Source organism: Danaus plexippus, chromosome 15 (genome assembly GCF_018135715.1).
Source record: "Danaus plexippus chromosome 15, MEX_DaPlex, whole genome shotgun sequence".
In the NCBI taxonomy this organism is placed as follows: Eukaryota; Metazoa; Arthropoda; class Insecta; order Lepidoptera; family Nymphalidae; genus Danaus; species Danaus plexippus.
The window spans coordinates 6655521-6672199 of NC_083547.1; the positions used below are offsets into that span (position 1 = coordinate 6655521).

The 16679-nt window shown below is 32.8% G+C and overlaps 2 protein-coding genes across 3 annotated transcripts; one reads left to right on the forward strand and one right to left on the reverse strand.

The window, feature by feature from the left end:
* Window positions 1-6: 6 nt before the first annotated feature.
* Window positions 7-16214, forward strand: LOC116766180 (glutamine-dependent NAD(+) synthetase). Of its 2 annotated transcripts, none has more exons than XM_061522889.1 (13): window positions 7-163; window positions 9429-9583; window positions 9888-10143; window positions 10340-10485; window positions 10804-11053; window positions 11399-11603; window positions 12084-12230; window positions 12464-12612; window positions 13032-13187; window positions 13636-13850; window positions 14302-14524; window positions 15262-15438; window positions 15699-16214. In XM_061522889.1, exons 2-13 carry the CDS (start codon window positions 9438-9440, stop codon window positions 15810-15812), a joined length of 2184 nt encoding a protein of 727 aa, XP_061378873.1. In that variant the 5' UTR covers window positions 7-163; window positions 9429-9437; the 3' UTR covers window positions 15813-16214. The 2 variants fall into 2 exon arrangements, with proteins under 2 accessions (XP_061378873.1, XP_061378874.1); XM_061522890.1 differs by lacking the exon at window positions 7-163 and adding an exon at window positions 5175-5332.
* LOC116766357 (cytosolic carboxypeptidase 2-like) lies at window positions 1206-6140 on the reverse strand. The gene is made up of 17 exons (XM_032656193.2): window positions 5936-6140; window positions 5660-5835; window positions 5445-5597; window positions 5069-5301; window positions 4857-5003; window positions 4450-4708; window positions 4205-4369; window positions 4013-4128; window positions 3787-3946; window positions 3392-3711; window positions 2851-2974; window positions 2704-2778; window positions 2450-2632; window positions 2119-2267; window positions 1826-2002; window positions 1590-1751; window positions 1206-1512 (listed from the first exon to the last, which is right to left on the reverse strand). The coding sequence occupies exons 1-17, from the start codon at window positions 6138-6140 to the stop codon at window positions 1224-1226; spliced, it is 3093 nt and encodes a 1030-aa protein (XP_032512084.2). The 3' UTR covers window positions 1206-1223.
* Window positions 16215-16679: the final 465 nt, after the last annotated feature.

Genomic DNA, 16679 nt, shown 5'->3' on the forward strand with positions numbered 1-16679 from the left:
TAAAAAGTCAATGTCATGTCAATGTCTGACATTTGTCTAGTTTTTTAAAAGTTCCAAGTTTAAAAATGTTTTGGTTAGGCTAGTGGATAATTTTTGTTACAACGTATGATTGTAAATCTGATATAAAATAGAATAACGTTTACTTCATTAAAAACAGAAAAGAGTAAGTGTGTTTTCATTTTTTTATTTATACTGATAACGTTTTTAATATAACTAGGAGAAAATTGAACGCATTATCTAAAAAAAATTGTTGATAAACTAATTCTATTACACTACGCAACAAAAAATACCTTGTTCTCTCACAGAAATCCAAGTGTATTAAATAAGAGAACATCATTTCAGAAATGTTAATAATACATTATTTTTTTCTGTTACAAAAAGCTTCCTAGAGATATTAAAAGCATGTTCTTCACGTTTTAACCATATCTGTAATCCTTTTATGAATAAATAAGTAGTAATTGGGTGAAAAATTTTAACTATAAAATCTACTTCTAATAAAACAATCTGAGAGTTAATTTAATTCAAACTTCTCATCTTTTCTAGTTCTCATAGTGAAGGGAATGAGCTAATATTCTGTAATATTTATTTTCCTATATTATGTATGTGACATTACTTATACAATATATTGTCTAAAATAATTGTAATAACATTTTATTCTATTTCAATTCATAACAAAATCTTTTCGATAATAATGAGATGCTGTGACTTCGACAGAGTATTGCGAGATTGTTTGTGTTAAATCAATTAATTGACAAAAAGTAATTTTAGAGTTTTTTTTTACGAGAAACAATGATTGAGTTTTTTTGATTGTAGCAAATGTTTTACATTGGCAGATGAGCTAGCAGGGTCATCTCCCAATGTGTATATAGATATATAGATAGCTCAGATATAGCTAGTCTTATTCTCACAGCGATCTTCAGTCAGTTTTTCCATTCTAACCTACTATATAAATGTAAAAAGGTTTTAAAAGCAAAAGTTATTGAAGGACAATGTTGTCTATCGCACTACCATAATTTTTTATTGTAATTGTCTTTCACTTTACTAAAAAATAATAATTAATTTTTTTTTTTCATATTCTACTTGAATGAAATAAAATAAATAATATTTTCATTGCATTAAATTTCTTAAAAATTATTTAAATTGCTAATATATTTTTAAACAATCAGTTAGTACTATAAAATATTACAATCATAATTTTTTCCAATACTCTATTATTTTTCATACTAGTTTGATTTTATTTTTAGTTCTGAGCTACCTTTTTGCAATTTATTTTTAACTACCCTATTCTTTTTCTTAACCCTCTTGGTTGTTTGTATAGACTCATCAGATTCTGAATTATCTGTCCTCGCCGATTTACTATTTGGTTGTTTTGTTTGGATGGCTGTTGCAACAAACATACCTTTTCGGAACGTCTTTGCCTGTTTACTTTGAGTTTTCTGAGTATTCCTTGGTATTTCAGTAAAGCTTGCGCTATAAATTTGATTCGAACTTTCTGATTTTGTATGTTTCAATCTGAAAAAAATTTATGTTAATTTTATTTAATCAATTACACCAGTAGTGGATGTCTTGAATGTAATAAAATAACTTACTTCCCCCTTTTCTTGTTACTTTTGGGCATTTTTATAATTGGTTCCAATATATTTTCAGGGCTGGGAACTTTTATAGACACTTTCTTAGTTTTTTTCTTCTTTTTATCATCTTTTCTCTTTTTTCTTTCACCTTCTAATTCTTCAAGTTTCTTGGAACATGATCTAGTAGATATTAATTTCATAACTAAATTTATATTTAAAAATATATTATAAACAAACACTATTCAAATTAATACCTAAGGAGGGCTTCACTGTCCGTGAAATATGAATTTGTAGCAAAACTGGAAATGCCCCATGAGAGAGGTCCCTTTTCATCATCAGGTATTCCAGTCCATATACTTTTCTTTAAGACATTTAATTTCACTTGTAATTCAGCAGGCTGAAGATTCCTATTTTTTTGTTCAATTATAGACCTGAATTAAAAAAAAAAATTCAAAATTTATGGATTTGGAGGGTATTCATTGCTATTGATTTCTTTAAATATGCGTTGGAAAAGTCCTGTTCAAAGTGTCATTATAATGTTACATACTTATGTGTCGGTAAATGGCGAAATTGATGCCAAGACGCCGGTTTTAACTTTGTTTGTTCTAACGGTTCCGTTATCATTGACAAACTCCTCGGTCTTATACATTTCGTGGACTTCTTCTCTTTGTCTGAATTTAAGGGCGAGTCACTTGTCTGAAATATTTATGGTTAATTACATGTTTTTAAGACTTTTTATATTTTTACATAATTGCAGTTTGTTCTAAACCCAATATTGTTTAAAGAATTCAATGTTGGGTTTAGAATCAGAATGAGGGATTTTCGATTTAGGTCGTTTTTACATCAAATAAAATGTATTAAATACTTTTGTTTCTTACTGGTGCACGAAATATTTTTAGCTCAGGTGGCATTTTCTTTTTTCTTCTAGTTTTTGCCTTCCCCGGCGGCTGTAACAATTTTCTAACTCTTCTTAGTGGACTTAGATTTTCTTCAAATGAATCACAATCTGATGATGCGTCTGTCATAGCGTCCGACGTCATATCAATAGTAGCTCTGGAGACCTGAACAAACAAATAAGCCAATTTTAGCTCTAAGTTCTGATGTAACTGCAATTTTTTTTATTGACATGTACCCGTAAAGTTTCCCTTTTCGTCTTCTTCTTTTCAATTTTTGGTATTTTCTCTAGCACTGGCTGTTTTCTGGATTTCTGCAGAATTGAAATCATTGAGATATCATATGTACATAAAATCAAAACTAGAGTTAATTGTAGTATACATACTTCAATAGCATTTCTATTAATGTCAGGAAGAATAGGCGACGGTGGTGGTGCGAGTTGTGTAGTCTTGCTGGATCCTCCTATTACACCCGCTTCGGAACTACTGCTTGATGTGTCACCTTCATCACTGTTACAAAATTACTTTTAAGAGAAAACTTAAGATTAACTTTCTTTAAAGCATGACAAAAAAATTCTCGTAAAACCAAAATTGTACTAATGAATTTCGGTATTGGGACCGAGTGCTAGTTGCTATAATCTTCCTAAAGCGCACTCATACCACCAAATTCAGCTATATTTTTTGCAGGAGGATTGTATCGTCCTCAATCAACCAGGGAATATATATTTACCACTTGGAATTGCTAAAATTTTTCGTAAATTGTAGATAAATGCAGTTGAGTTAAGATTAAATTTTTTAATAGAAATCAGATACCTATATTGAGATCGTTGCGTTGTTAATATATGTCGATATAGTTTGGTGACAGTCTAAAAATAAAATACAAAAAACTGTTAGTCGTTTGGTCTCTGTATGTTTTGTGACACCAACCTGGAATAATCAGAAAGATCAATGTTGGTAGGTTCATCGGCGTTGGATCCCTCTTTTAGTAAACGTGTGACTATCTTAGTTCTTAATCTTTCCTTGCTCGGGTTTTCGTCGCAGAAATCAAGCAATGTTTCACAGAATGTTCTACCCAAACTTTCGTAGTCTTGGGCTGAAAAGTGGGTGGACATTCTACTGCCTAGTTCTGACCCTCCAAATGAAGCTTCCATAGTGTAGCTATTGGCTACTCCTAACATCCAAATTACTACACGAGCTGTTCCTTCTTTACTGCGTTGAATTCGAAACTTACAATTCTCGAAGGAAAACTAAAAAAATAAACATTGTTTATTCACCGTTTTCTTAGTACAACAGTATGAAATCATAAATAGGCAGTGGTTTACTTTATCGGCTGCATTTTTATGCAACATAAGTGGAAAGACCTGTTCCTGTAATCGTTTGTCTGAGTTCTTTCGACTCTCGCATCCGTATATGAATATATTATGCTTCCTGGAGTGAGCGTGCAAATCCACAAACATAGCTACCCCGCATTCCTCCTGTAACCTGAACCTAATTAGGTAAAACAGCTGAAACATTTTAGGTATATTCTTTTGATGTAAAACCAGTTACCTCCGAATCATAACTTTGGTATGCCACACCGAAGGGTATGTTTCCCTTATTACTGTGCGGTACTGTCTGTTCAGGTCTTTCCCAGTTAGTGAGCAGCGATTATTTCCAACAATTACCTTAAAAAAGATGATAATATATATAACATGCTTTGTAATTTGAATATCTTAGTTAGATTAATCTTAAATAACTCACACCATCAGGATTCAACATTGGAACAAGTTTGAATATAAATTTCTCTCGTAGTTCTCTCGCCTGGTTGGTGTCCCCAGTAAGGAAGTCCATAAACCCTTTCATCATCCACGAAGAAGGCGTCTCACCTGGATGCACTCTTGCTGTTATAATTACGGCTTTCTTTTTCTTAAACAGAAAAAAAAAAGTTTTTCCAATACTGTTCATGTACATTGTGAAGTACTTATTCTCATGCCATTGTTCAGTACCTTTTGTTCAAATTCATTTGTATTTTGGGGAGAGGTTACTGTGAGGTAATATACATTATTTCCAGCTAGCGTTCTACACAGAAGTCTCAGTTTAGAGTAAGTAGATTTCACCGGATGAGCTTGTAATCTTGATAAATACTCTTGTAAATCGGAATACGTGTAAGGATAACAATGTGAGATGTATACAGCGTCGTCTGTGTGCGGAAATTCTATATTAAATGTTAATGTATAACTTGGAAATTGTTCTTCTTCCTCGCATCTAAAAAAATATTATTATTATTATTATTATTATTATTATTATTATTATAAACACGTCATTATTTTCAAATTCTATGAAATATTATGTATGACTGATTTTTTTTTCACATTTCTCTGAAATATGTAGTAATAATATTTGGTAAACTAACATGGAGTCATTTTTGTAATAAGCAATGTTGTCACCACAGCGTCTCCAGCCGATCGAATGTAATTGCGCGTCCTTCGTAGAATATAATAAAGGTCGCATGCCTTCATTATACAAACTTTCAGGTTTAGATAGGTTTACAATGGAAAACCTGAAATAAACGTGGTCAGCACGCAAACGCATTATTAATTAAAATATTTTGCTAATAAATCATACCTGTACATAGTTTGCTTTCTCGTGTTGGTTACTCTGAAATAAAACCATTGCATATGTCTATTCGTGTAAAGGTCAGTACGGAGGTGTAGTTCGTAGTATGCGGACGTGATTTTAACAGCCTTCGCTAAGTTACCGCTCTCGAAACGTGACTCGAAACGTAATTCGTCGTCACCACCGGCTGTCGTGCAAGCGGACAGGAACAGACGGGACCCTCCTACAGTAGAACGACTGAACTGGAAATCGATACACATTACTGTATAATTTGTACGTTTATAGTTACGTAACTTTACAACGGACTCATCCATATCATATACAAAACTTTCATTATAAATGTAATCATAATACTTTTTATCAAGGTATTTCAAATCAAACTTACGTAGTTAACGGCACTCATGGGATAGTATTGATATATAACCGTGCCTGCCTCCTCACCGACCGGCTGTGGCTTGAGTTCTTTGCCACTGGACACGTAATATGGTTCTGGTGACGCTGGACTCCATGTTATATGTTGAATTCTTTCTTCTACAACCTTTAAAAGTATCTACATAATACCACGTTCTGACCAATTGATCACAACATTAATGTACTCACTTGACATTCGGTTGGCCACCTAGGAGCTTGTTGCGGACAATCCAATTCTTTTGGGAGAGCAAATAATTCCCGCGGCTCCTTTAATTTGGCGGTAGTTTTAAAAGTTTTAACATCTGTGTTGATTTCCAACTGATTTGTCTTTATATTGTTTTGTAGAAAGTTTGTAATAAAAGTTCCTGTAAAACGATCGTGAACAACTTATGTTAAATAATCACAAACTACTCTATAAAAAGCTAAGAGTAATTTCAAAAATGTTATTCATATTCTTCTCTCTACCTTTATTACAAATCGGAAACAAAGACGCTTGTAATGATTTAACTTGATCTATGTTAGCTAAATATAAATTATCTTCTAACACCGGATCCCTAGTACGAAGTCTTAAAGTAATTGTCGTGCTGTTGACGTGTTCTCTCTGCTGTTCTTCTCGTTCTAGCATTAGAACGTTTTCTTGCACGCACTCCAGTTGTTTCCACCATAACATATTAAAAAGTTAAATTAAAATTCTCAATATAAAAGTTCATACGTCCTATCGCGACGCCACCTTAAATAATCTGTCGCCATGGCTGCAAAACTATTTTGATTGATATCGTCAGCTTTTTGGAGGCATGTAAGCTGCCGGAGGTTTCGGCGCACGAAAGCCAACTGAGGTTATATGATGGCCCAAACTTATAGCGTTCGGGAGAAAGCCCTATCATGCTTCGATCGCTCAGTGTTTTATCAAGTGATTAATGACGTCAGTACTTATATTGTATTACACTGGTTGGATTAAAACACACCTTGTCAACTTCCTCCATTACCCGTGCGACTAGAACTTTGTTCACAATAACAAAAAAGAAACTATTTTAAAAACGGCTAGATTGTTTTTTTTCTTAACAAATTATTAAGCTTCATGCATGTTTTTAAAGTTTTTCTTGTAAGGGATTCTTAAATATTTAAGAGGGTTGTTTATTTCATACCTAATAATACAGATAAAATTTTCATTAAGACTTTAATTTAAGTAATATCTTACCGTTATCCTCATTGTTACTCATATATAGTTCTCTTGCGTCTTTGTTTCTTTCGTTATTTTTGACTGTCATTGTGTTAGTATTTTTTTTATTCTACTCGTTTAAGTATTCAAAGTATTTCTTTCTAAATCCTTCTCAACTGGAGAGAGTATGCATGGATTAAGTTTTAAACTTAATTAATTGTCCCATATGTTGAATAAAAATCCCGAATTTATTATTTAATATTATCTTTTACAATTATGATGTAATTTAAGTAAGGAATCTTGATTGTACATATCATAATAATAACTTTGCGAATAATTAAAAATCGACACGTGAAAATTTAAAACTTCACAGATTACATCGTGTAGCTCCGTGAAAGTCTGAAAGGTGACTGCACTTCCAAGTAACGTGTGAACTTCCATGAAATATTTAAACTTCCGACTTATCGCTACCCACTAATAGACGAATTCGTTGAAAAAAATGTTGATTATTTTCCTACTAACCACTTGCAACCTAAGTCATTAGCTATAGTCCTATTTATAGTCCAATCGAAATCCCATTTAAAGCTGATGAAAATTATCAATTAGGATATATTTTTTGATATATGTAATATGATTCGGCGAAATTTTAATCGTTTTTTCAAATATTAGGGCCGGTTTTGATGTTAAATTCACATAGAATCCTTAACATAAACCGCGCAACCTTGTAACCAATCAAACGTTTCGTAATATTGTTAATTCGAATTACTTCTTCATGATTTTTCTTATTGTAAATATTATATATATTTTATATTACACTATGCTCTATCTGGGTTCTTTCATGAAAGTCGAGATTTTTATTAAGCAATTTTGTCTCTAAGGCAACACGGTGGCTAATCGATAACTCATTTCATATACGAAAAACATCAAGTGAGTATCGTTTAATATTATTAATATTTTAAATTATTAAGACTTCCTTGTAATAAAATATACATGAACTTCGATTTAACGAATGTTTAATAACTCTATATTTTGTGTTTATTATTTATCGAAGTAATGCGATTTTTATTGAATAACAAAAACTGCTTTTATATTTCCGTCAGTTGAAATTTATTTGCCATGACTTGCCCTTATTTAGCCGCAATGTAATCTTGACAGTATGTAAAATTTTATTATATTTATTAAAATTTATTATTTCAAAAACACTGTCACACATAATTAATTTTTTTTAATTATTTTTCTATTGTGTATAAGGTGTGAATTGTGTATTTTATAGAGCATTATTTTAATAAGTATTTAAATATGAACTACCCTTAACTTCATCTGATCAAATCGTTTAATTTTTATTTAATTATTTAATTAATATGGACTTATAATATTAAGCTTCATGGTCGTATATCATAAAATACGATATTCAATCCATTCAGAAGGATTTATTTCAAAATTACCTTTAAATGTATATATTTTATGGTTGATTATTCATTGTGTAAGTTCTTTCTACTGTTGGGTGCGTAGACCTCTAGCAGGTGGTAGGGCGACGTGAGTGGTGGCAGCTGGCACGAGGTGGTGCCGATCGATCCCATGTCATACTCATCACTCATCAATGAAAACACAGCTTATGTACAATTCTGTATATACATAATAATACTGTATAAACTTATGTATATAGGTACCGCTCAATTGAGATTACTTAAAAGTAGTTACAAAAACAGTTTGATTTTTAACTGACTTAAAAAAAACGGGATGCGGTTTCTATTATACAGAGTTATATTTCTATAACTTCGTTGATTTAAATGGAATCCATGCTAACTTACATTAATTCTTGTTTATCTAACCATTTAGATATCATGACTTTTCTAAGAGCAAGTTTTGTAGTAACTAGATAAAGAATATAAGAAAAAATCGGGTAATTTGAGAATAATTTTTTAAGGCCCCTTAACTTTCCGTTCATTTTGCAAGCTAGAGATTCGAAACCCATAGAGCACTTTCCAGCACTTTCCTTTAACATAGACACCTGTAATCCTTATTCAGATGTGAAGGAAACGTAGTAAAATGTGAAATCTGTAACAACGTCATGGAATACTTACTATCATTGATAAGGTTTACCGCTCCATTACAATATGTCGATATACAAAAGTTTTCAAAAGTAATTTTAGCCCTCAGTACATCTTAACTTCTATAGACAGACATTACTAACAAACATAACTAATAATTTATTAACAGAATTACGTGAAAAAAACATTCGAAAATATATTACAATCCGTTTGTATTTTAATGAGACATTTTTTTTAAAGAATCTATTTCTCTCATTCGATTTTCAAACATTGAATGTTTTTCGGTTTTTTTTTAATCACTGATGAAGAATTTCGAGTACAAGAAAATCTGCTGTGAGATTTAGCATGTCATTTCTTTATTGGTTACGGTCTCCGAGAATAAAAGTAATTTTTATAAATAAATCATTAATTTTTTTAATGATAATGACCAATATCCAGTAAGGTTATAAATTATGCACAAAGTCTTGCAAAATAATTTAATACTAAACAAATTATAACAGAATGTAATAGAAATGTAAATAAATAAAAAAAAATGTTATACAGTTAACTACTGTTTGGTTTCGGTTATTTTGTTTTGCATAAACTTTATGAAGGCACGATGCTATTATGCAGTCACATTAAAGAATTTCTTCGTTCGACTTAAACGAGTCAAAAGAATTTCAGATAACACTTTTTATTTCATAGCGACATTTTTTTTTTTTTTGTATATTTAAATTTATGTTGGTTTATGAAAATGTTTTTTATTCAGAACAACAGAATGGGTCGTAAGGTTGTAGTCGCTGTATGTACTTTGAATCAATGGGCTTTAGATTTCGATGGAAATCTCAATAGAATATTGCAGTCCATTCAAGAGGCGAAGGAGATGGGAGCTTTGTATCGAACAGGACCCGAGTTGGAAGTGACGTAAGTAATGAAAGACCTCCTTTATTATTTTTTATCAAAAAAGCCTAATTAAAAATAGGGACCATTTAAGAGAACGTATAATATTTTATAATTGTGTTGAAATTTTAGTGAAATAGTTTAATATACGAAGAAAAAATTCCTTCACATTTATCAACACAATTTAGCTTGAACTGCTTTCTAACGCTTATCTTAAAATGTGTCTAATATCTGCTGACGTCGTTCAAGAGCTAAAGCCCTTTTATTACAATTGGTTAAAAATTATCACACACAAGTTTCCTCAATGATTACATCTCTTTAATTCCAGCGGTTACAGCTGTGAGGATCATTTCCACGAATCTGATACGTTTTTACACAGCTGGCAAGTTTTAGTCGAACTGCTCAAGTCTCCCACGTGCAAGGATATACTGGTCGACGTTGGTATGCCGGTCAGGCATCGGAATGTATCTTACAATTGTAGAGTAGCGTTCTTGAACAAAAAGATACTGCTGATTAGACCAAAGATGTTGCTATGTGAAGATGGAAATTACAGGGAGTCTAGGTGGTTTTCCTGTTGGACTAAAGTGAGTACATATTGTCAATAGAAAAGTTTGGACTATATTTTGCCTTTATCCATCGTTTTTTTTACTGAACTTTTCCGTCGGCAAAGCTTCAGACCGATTTGCTTTGTTAGGGCCTAAAAAATCATACTGTACTTCAAAGCTCTAATAGTAAAGTTTACTAGTTTTGCACATAAAAGCATTAATATACAATTTTTAGGAAAGACAAGTAGAAGATTATTACTTACCAAGAATGATCACTGCTATAACTGATCAAACTACTGTTCCAATTGGAGACGCTGTTCTTTCTACGAAAGACACGTGCATTGGATTTGAAATTTGTGAAGAGTTGTGGAATCCTCAAAGGTATATTATAAAATCGATTAAAATAGGATTGTGTCATTTGGCATTAAGTTCTTCTAAGAGTGCAATAAGATTTTTTTAACTCTACATTATATACTTACTTTTGTTATATAAAGAATTAACATAAACTTAGGAATAACATATATTACAGATTATATATCTTTGTATCCCTTTATAGCGTCCAACTAGCTACGTTTAATAGTGGCCAGCATTTGTTGCTAAATTTAAATCATTACGAACTTATTCACAAAAAAAATAATAAATTCTATGCTCCCATATTTTAGAGAAAAGCCATTTTAAGACGAATTCCCTTAATTTCAGTCGTCATATCCCTATGAGTCTAGATGGTGTAGAAATCATAGCGAACGGATCCGGAAGTTACATGGAACTAAGAAAAGCCTATGTAACCGTCGACCTGGTTAAGAGCGCAACTTTCAAAAGCGGTGGCGCGTACTTGTTCAGTAACCTTCGAGGTTGCGATGGACAGAGAATTTACTTCAATGGTTGTTCTTGTGTTGCGGTCAACGGACATATAGTCAGTCGCGGGCTGCAGTTCGCTTTACCCGATGTTGTAAGTCTATTGGCTCCGAAAATCTTTATTAATGCATATAAATATGGATGTAAGATATATAAAACCAAAACCTGCTGGATCGATTTTGATAAAATTTTATTGTCCTATAGCTATTTTTAAAAATAACATAACCTGCCTTCTAAGTTCTAAAAGTAAAAAAAGTAAGTAGACTAGTTACAATATTTGAATAAAAACTCGTATGGAAAATGTAGGCTACAAAATTCGTCGCCACTCAACCCTCGATCCTATGGCAACAGTCGCTTTGACATAGAAGCTATCGTGTCCTGAGTCAAATCAGCAGATGAAACGCTATTTCTAAACAGTTTTCTCACAATGTTTTCACAGGAAGTCATAACAGCTACTATAGATTTGGAAGACATCAGGTCATACAGAGCCAGTATCAGGTCGAGATCACATGTAGCAGCATCAAATCCACCTTTTCCAAGAATTCCCGTCGACTTCGCCCTATCAGACGATGATGACATATACCTCACTATCAGCCCGCCTATAGACTGGAAGTATCTCACGCCGGAGGAGGAAATCGAATTGGGTAAGAGAATTATCTTGGAACAAGTAATTTCCTGTGGCTTCGTCAACTTTCACCTTGGGCTTAGAATCAGAGTGGAATGTATAAAGTTTTGCAAATCAATAGACATTAACTAACTATCTAACCTAACCTAACTAACCAACCTAACCAATATATGGCGTTATCTATAGTCTGTGTCACGTGACTTTACGTGATATACAAATGTTAATAAGTATTTGAATGGTGGCATATGTTATGTACTACATGATATTCTGGTGCATGACTGACATTATTTGAGAGTTTCATCAAAATCCATTACGTTGCATGTGAGGGATGGCCGCAATGTATCCTGACAGAATTTACACGGTTATAATATTATGAGATAAAAAATATAAGTCTATTATATAAAACATGTATAGTCTCCAAGTTATGTATGTATTTATATATCCAAAAACAAAAAGCTAGACTGTTTTGGATGCGGTTTAAGATATTTGTGTAACCTAGGTCCAGCCTGTTGGTTATGGGACTATCTTCGGAGATCAGGTCAAGGTGGTTTCTTCCTCCCACTGAGCGGCGGAGTGGACTCCGCTAGCACAGCCTGTATAGTGTTCTCTATGTGCACACTCATATGTGAAACTATACATAAAGGAGGTTAGATTATAATTACATTTAATTAACTTAAATATTATTATAATTTAATTTAATTTAATAGTTCCTATGTTCCAAACTTTTTAATTTTACTGTACCGTTATTATTTTTCAATAAATTCAATGGCAAACTTATAAGTTAATATCAAAAATATTATTAGTATAACTAACATACTATTACAATAACGTAGTCCCTTTCCCGTATATTATTTATGCATATATTTTTTATGTCACCAGAGAGCCAAGTGTTGTATGATCTTCGTAAAATCCTCTGTCAGAGTGATTACACGCCGTCAGATCCCATGGAGCTCTGTAACCGGCTGCTGGTCACGTGCTACATGGCCTCTGAGAACTCCAGCAGTGAGACCAAACAACGAGCCTTACAGGTGACAGACCGTGACATGCGTGATACAGATAGCCACAAGATGCCCATTAAACAAGAATTTTTATCAATAGTGTCTTATGCTTTTTATTTTTTAAGGTCATTATTTAGTTAGAGAAGATATCATGAATATTATATTTTATAACATCAATATTGATATTCTAAAAAGAAAGAAAAGACGATGCGCGATTTAAAAAAGTAGCTTGATATGTGGGGCGGGCTTGCGAAAAGACCGTTACCAAAATTATATCTGAGGAAGTTCTTGTATGTCAACCCAAAGATAGAATTTAAGTATTGTGGTGTATTGAGTTTTTATTTATATGTATGTATAGGTATCCCCAAAAAAGATTTGAAAGTCTTGAAGACAGAACTCGTCAGTGCCGTATTCTTCTTTATTCTATTCTGTATTCTATATTCTACCAGCTCGCGAGTGAAATAGGCAGCTACCACTTCCCTATCACTATCGACGCGGCCGTCAGTGCTGTTATAGGAATATTTACCACCGCTACGGGTCTGGTGCCCAAGTTTAGGAGCAAAGGTGGATGTCCCAGGCAGAATCTGGCCTTGCAGAATATTCAGGTGATATTTAAGAACCAATTTATAATTATTACGCTTTATTGATATCTATATAATTGAGAGGAAAAATTTTTTTTTTTGTCCAAAACCAAGAAATATATCTGATTTTTATTTAGAACACTATTTGATTTACTGCAAAGTTTTTTTTTCATTAATATAACGTTATACTAATACTCCCATAGAAAAACACATTTTCTACTTTAACTTGACGTGACGAACAACATGGCAATAAGTAATTAAGTATGGCAATAAAATATTATTTGACATTGACATCTATATCACCGACAAAATAATTCTACACATTTATTATACTCTATATACATTGAAAATATCCAAAAAAAAAAAAAATATTTATAATGTTAATAGTAAGACGTTAAAGAATAAAACAACACGAACCATGTAAGTCGCGATAAACGTACAAACAGTTAAACAAAAATTTCGTCTCCCTTAGGCTCGTCTCCGCATGGTGCTGTCATATCTGTTCGCCCAACTGATGTTGTGGGTGCGAGGCAGGCCGGGCGGCTTGCTGGTGTTAGGATCCTCTAATGTGGATGAAGCGTTGAGGGGTTATATGACCAAATACGACTGCTCCAGCGCCGACGTCAACCCCATAGGCGGCATATCCAAGACTGATTTGAAAGCATTCCTCGGATATGCCAAGAACCGGTGAGCGGTATTTGGTAATAGGAAATAGCGTTTAGAAATCTTAGAATTAAAGGCAGATATGAAATTAACTTTTTAATCCTTATGTTAACTTTATAATCTGTTACGATATATACGTAAAGGAAAAGGGTAATTAGTTGTCACTTACAATTTATCTTTAATCAAAAAGTATTTTGCTTCTGTGATAACAAAAGTCGATTTCCTGAAAAATCTAAAATTTTCATAGATTATAAATTTCAATAAAATTATAATATATTGATAAATCTCTTAAATACAAAAAACAGAGACATTAAAAAGTACAGTCGTTAGTGATATATTAAGTTTGATTACAAAAATTATCTTGTTACGTTGGACTAAATATATACCAACACAGATTTCGATCGCACATTTCATATCAAACTAACCCTTATATGATTAAACGCTATTTATTTAATTATATATTTGTCTGTGTAAGTTTTTTCCTGCCGTCCATAAACGAGATCCTGCAAGCTCCGCCGACCGCCGAATTAGAGCCTTTGGCGGACGGGCAAATAACACAAACCGATGAACAGGACATGGGCATGACCTACTCCGAGCTGTCGGAGTTTGGGAAGCTAAGGAAAACATACCACTGTGGCCCCTACAGCATGTTCCACAAACTTGTCCATACATGGGGTAACAAGTGCACCCCCCAAGAGGTAAGTGGTATTATCGGCCCTATAGCTATCCATCCACACTCCATACATTACAGGGAGGACATTTCTATTCGGCGCCAATCAACCCGGTTTTCAGATAAAACAGTTCGGAATCGTTTTTCTTCTGAACAGTACCAAATATAGCGACATTTAAATTGATTATAATTCTTCTCGTTATACTTAACGATCTGAGCTTTGAAGATTTTTTGTAACACATGTGAATACCACGTTGATACAAAAAATTCTATGAAATATGGTTCAAAGTTATTTTTCACGGAGGTCACAAGTTTGTGAACTCCGACCCTGATTGTAACGAAGTTAAAGTATAGAGCGGGTTTAATACAAATTCGTTGTTTTTAAAGAGAGACACGCAAGCCTCGCTGACGTCACTAATGTCACTTCTTTCAGCACGTTTCATGTTATTTAAAAATGGAACTTCATTTCTTCAAATTCTCGAAGGTTCTTTATATTCACATTCTTCAATGGTCCGCACTCACTGAACTCTGCTGTCTTGCGTCCAAACATACAAAACATACCAAAATTCAAACATGGTTCTATTCTCCTTTTAAACAGTCTTTGATTTAATTTTACTTTTAACAATAATTATGAACACCAATAAGTTGTTATAATAACTGATGACAGCCTCAAGTTATTTTCATGTTGCATCCGTCACTAACGCTGACAGCGCCTATATACTTGCTGCTATTGAAGTCTCTATATATAAACGCTATATTATGAAGGTGGCTGAGAAAGTGAAACACTTCTTCCGTTGCTACGCCATCAATCGTCACAAGATGACCGTATTGACCCCGTCCTACCACGCGGAGAGCTACAGCCCGGACGACAACCGCTTCGACCACCGGCCGTTCTTATACAGGGTGCACTGGAACTGGCAGTTCAAGGTCATAGACGAAGCGGTAAGAGTCGCCTGGTTACTACTCTATACTAGACACTGGCGAGGTCATTGAGGTCGGCTTTGTTACTTACATGGCCGTGTTTTTACTAGAATGAACATATACAGGATGTTCCATGTTTTAATCGGATTTGGTAAATATAACTCCATACTAGAATTAACAATCACTTCATATGTAAAAAATTGAATTATTTATGATAATAAAAAAAATATAGTAATATATTAGCATAGTGTCAATGGATTCCTTATTATAATGTTATACAGGTCGCTCAAATGGCTAAGGACAAACGCATCAAGCAAGGCGACAATACACCAGAGCAGAACACTAACTTGGTACATTTCAATAGGAACCGAGAAAGAAAAGGAGTTCTTATATAAAACTATATATAATAGAATATATATATATTCTATTATATATATATTCTTTAAACAAAAGCTAAAAAGATAATGAAGACTTATTTGTATTTATTATATTTTTCATCATAATGCCGACATTGCCTTTATCGATACATAATTTTAGTCCTCTTATATATATATATATATATATATCTGTATATATATATATATATATATATATACGTATATTGTGCCTGAGATCACACGACCAACATAAAACTTCTTTAGCGCCATCTACATATTAATATTGTATTTCAATAAAAAAAAATGCACAAAAATAGTTATATATTTTTAAGAACGTAAAATATTTTTACGTAACTATTGTTAAGTACAAGTTGTTTTAAAATAAACGCTTATAACACATAATTAAATTTTATTTACAACAACAGCGAGTCATTTTTAAATAAAAAATTAAAATAAATAAAACCTTCCTACAAATGTGTGTTTCCCTTATCTGTGTGGTTGTATGTGTGTGCGTGCCTTTGTGTATGTGTGTGTGTGTGTGCGATATTTTTGTTTGGAAGTCAGTTTCCTTGCTGATTCTTAGCTGTTTGATTTCTATCAGTCCAGCAATCTAATCAGTTCTTTTCTAAAATGATGTAAGGCTTTTTGGCTGCGACTATTCGATTAAATGACACGTTCAGGTATGGCGATTGTTAAATGACAATCAGTGGCCAGGGAAGCAGGAAAAATAAATTACTTTAAATTCACCCCATATTGAGATTTAAGACTAGCGTGTATTCATTGAAATGGAACTAATATTTTCGGATTTAATATGGTCACGGTTACTGTAACCGAAAAGTAAAGAGTATGTATTTAAATTGTTAATAAAAAAACGCGTAGTAAATC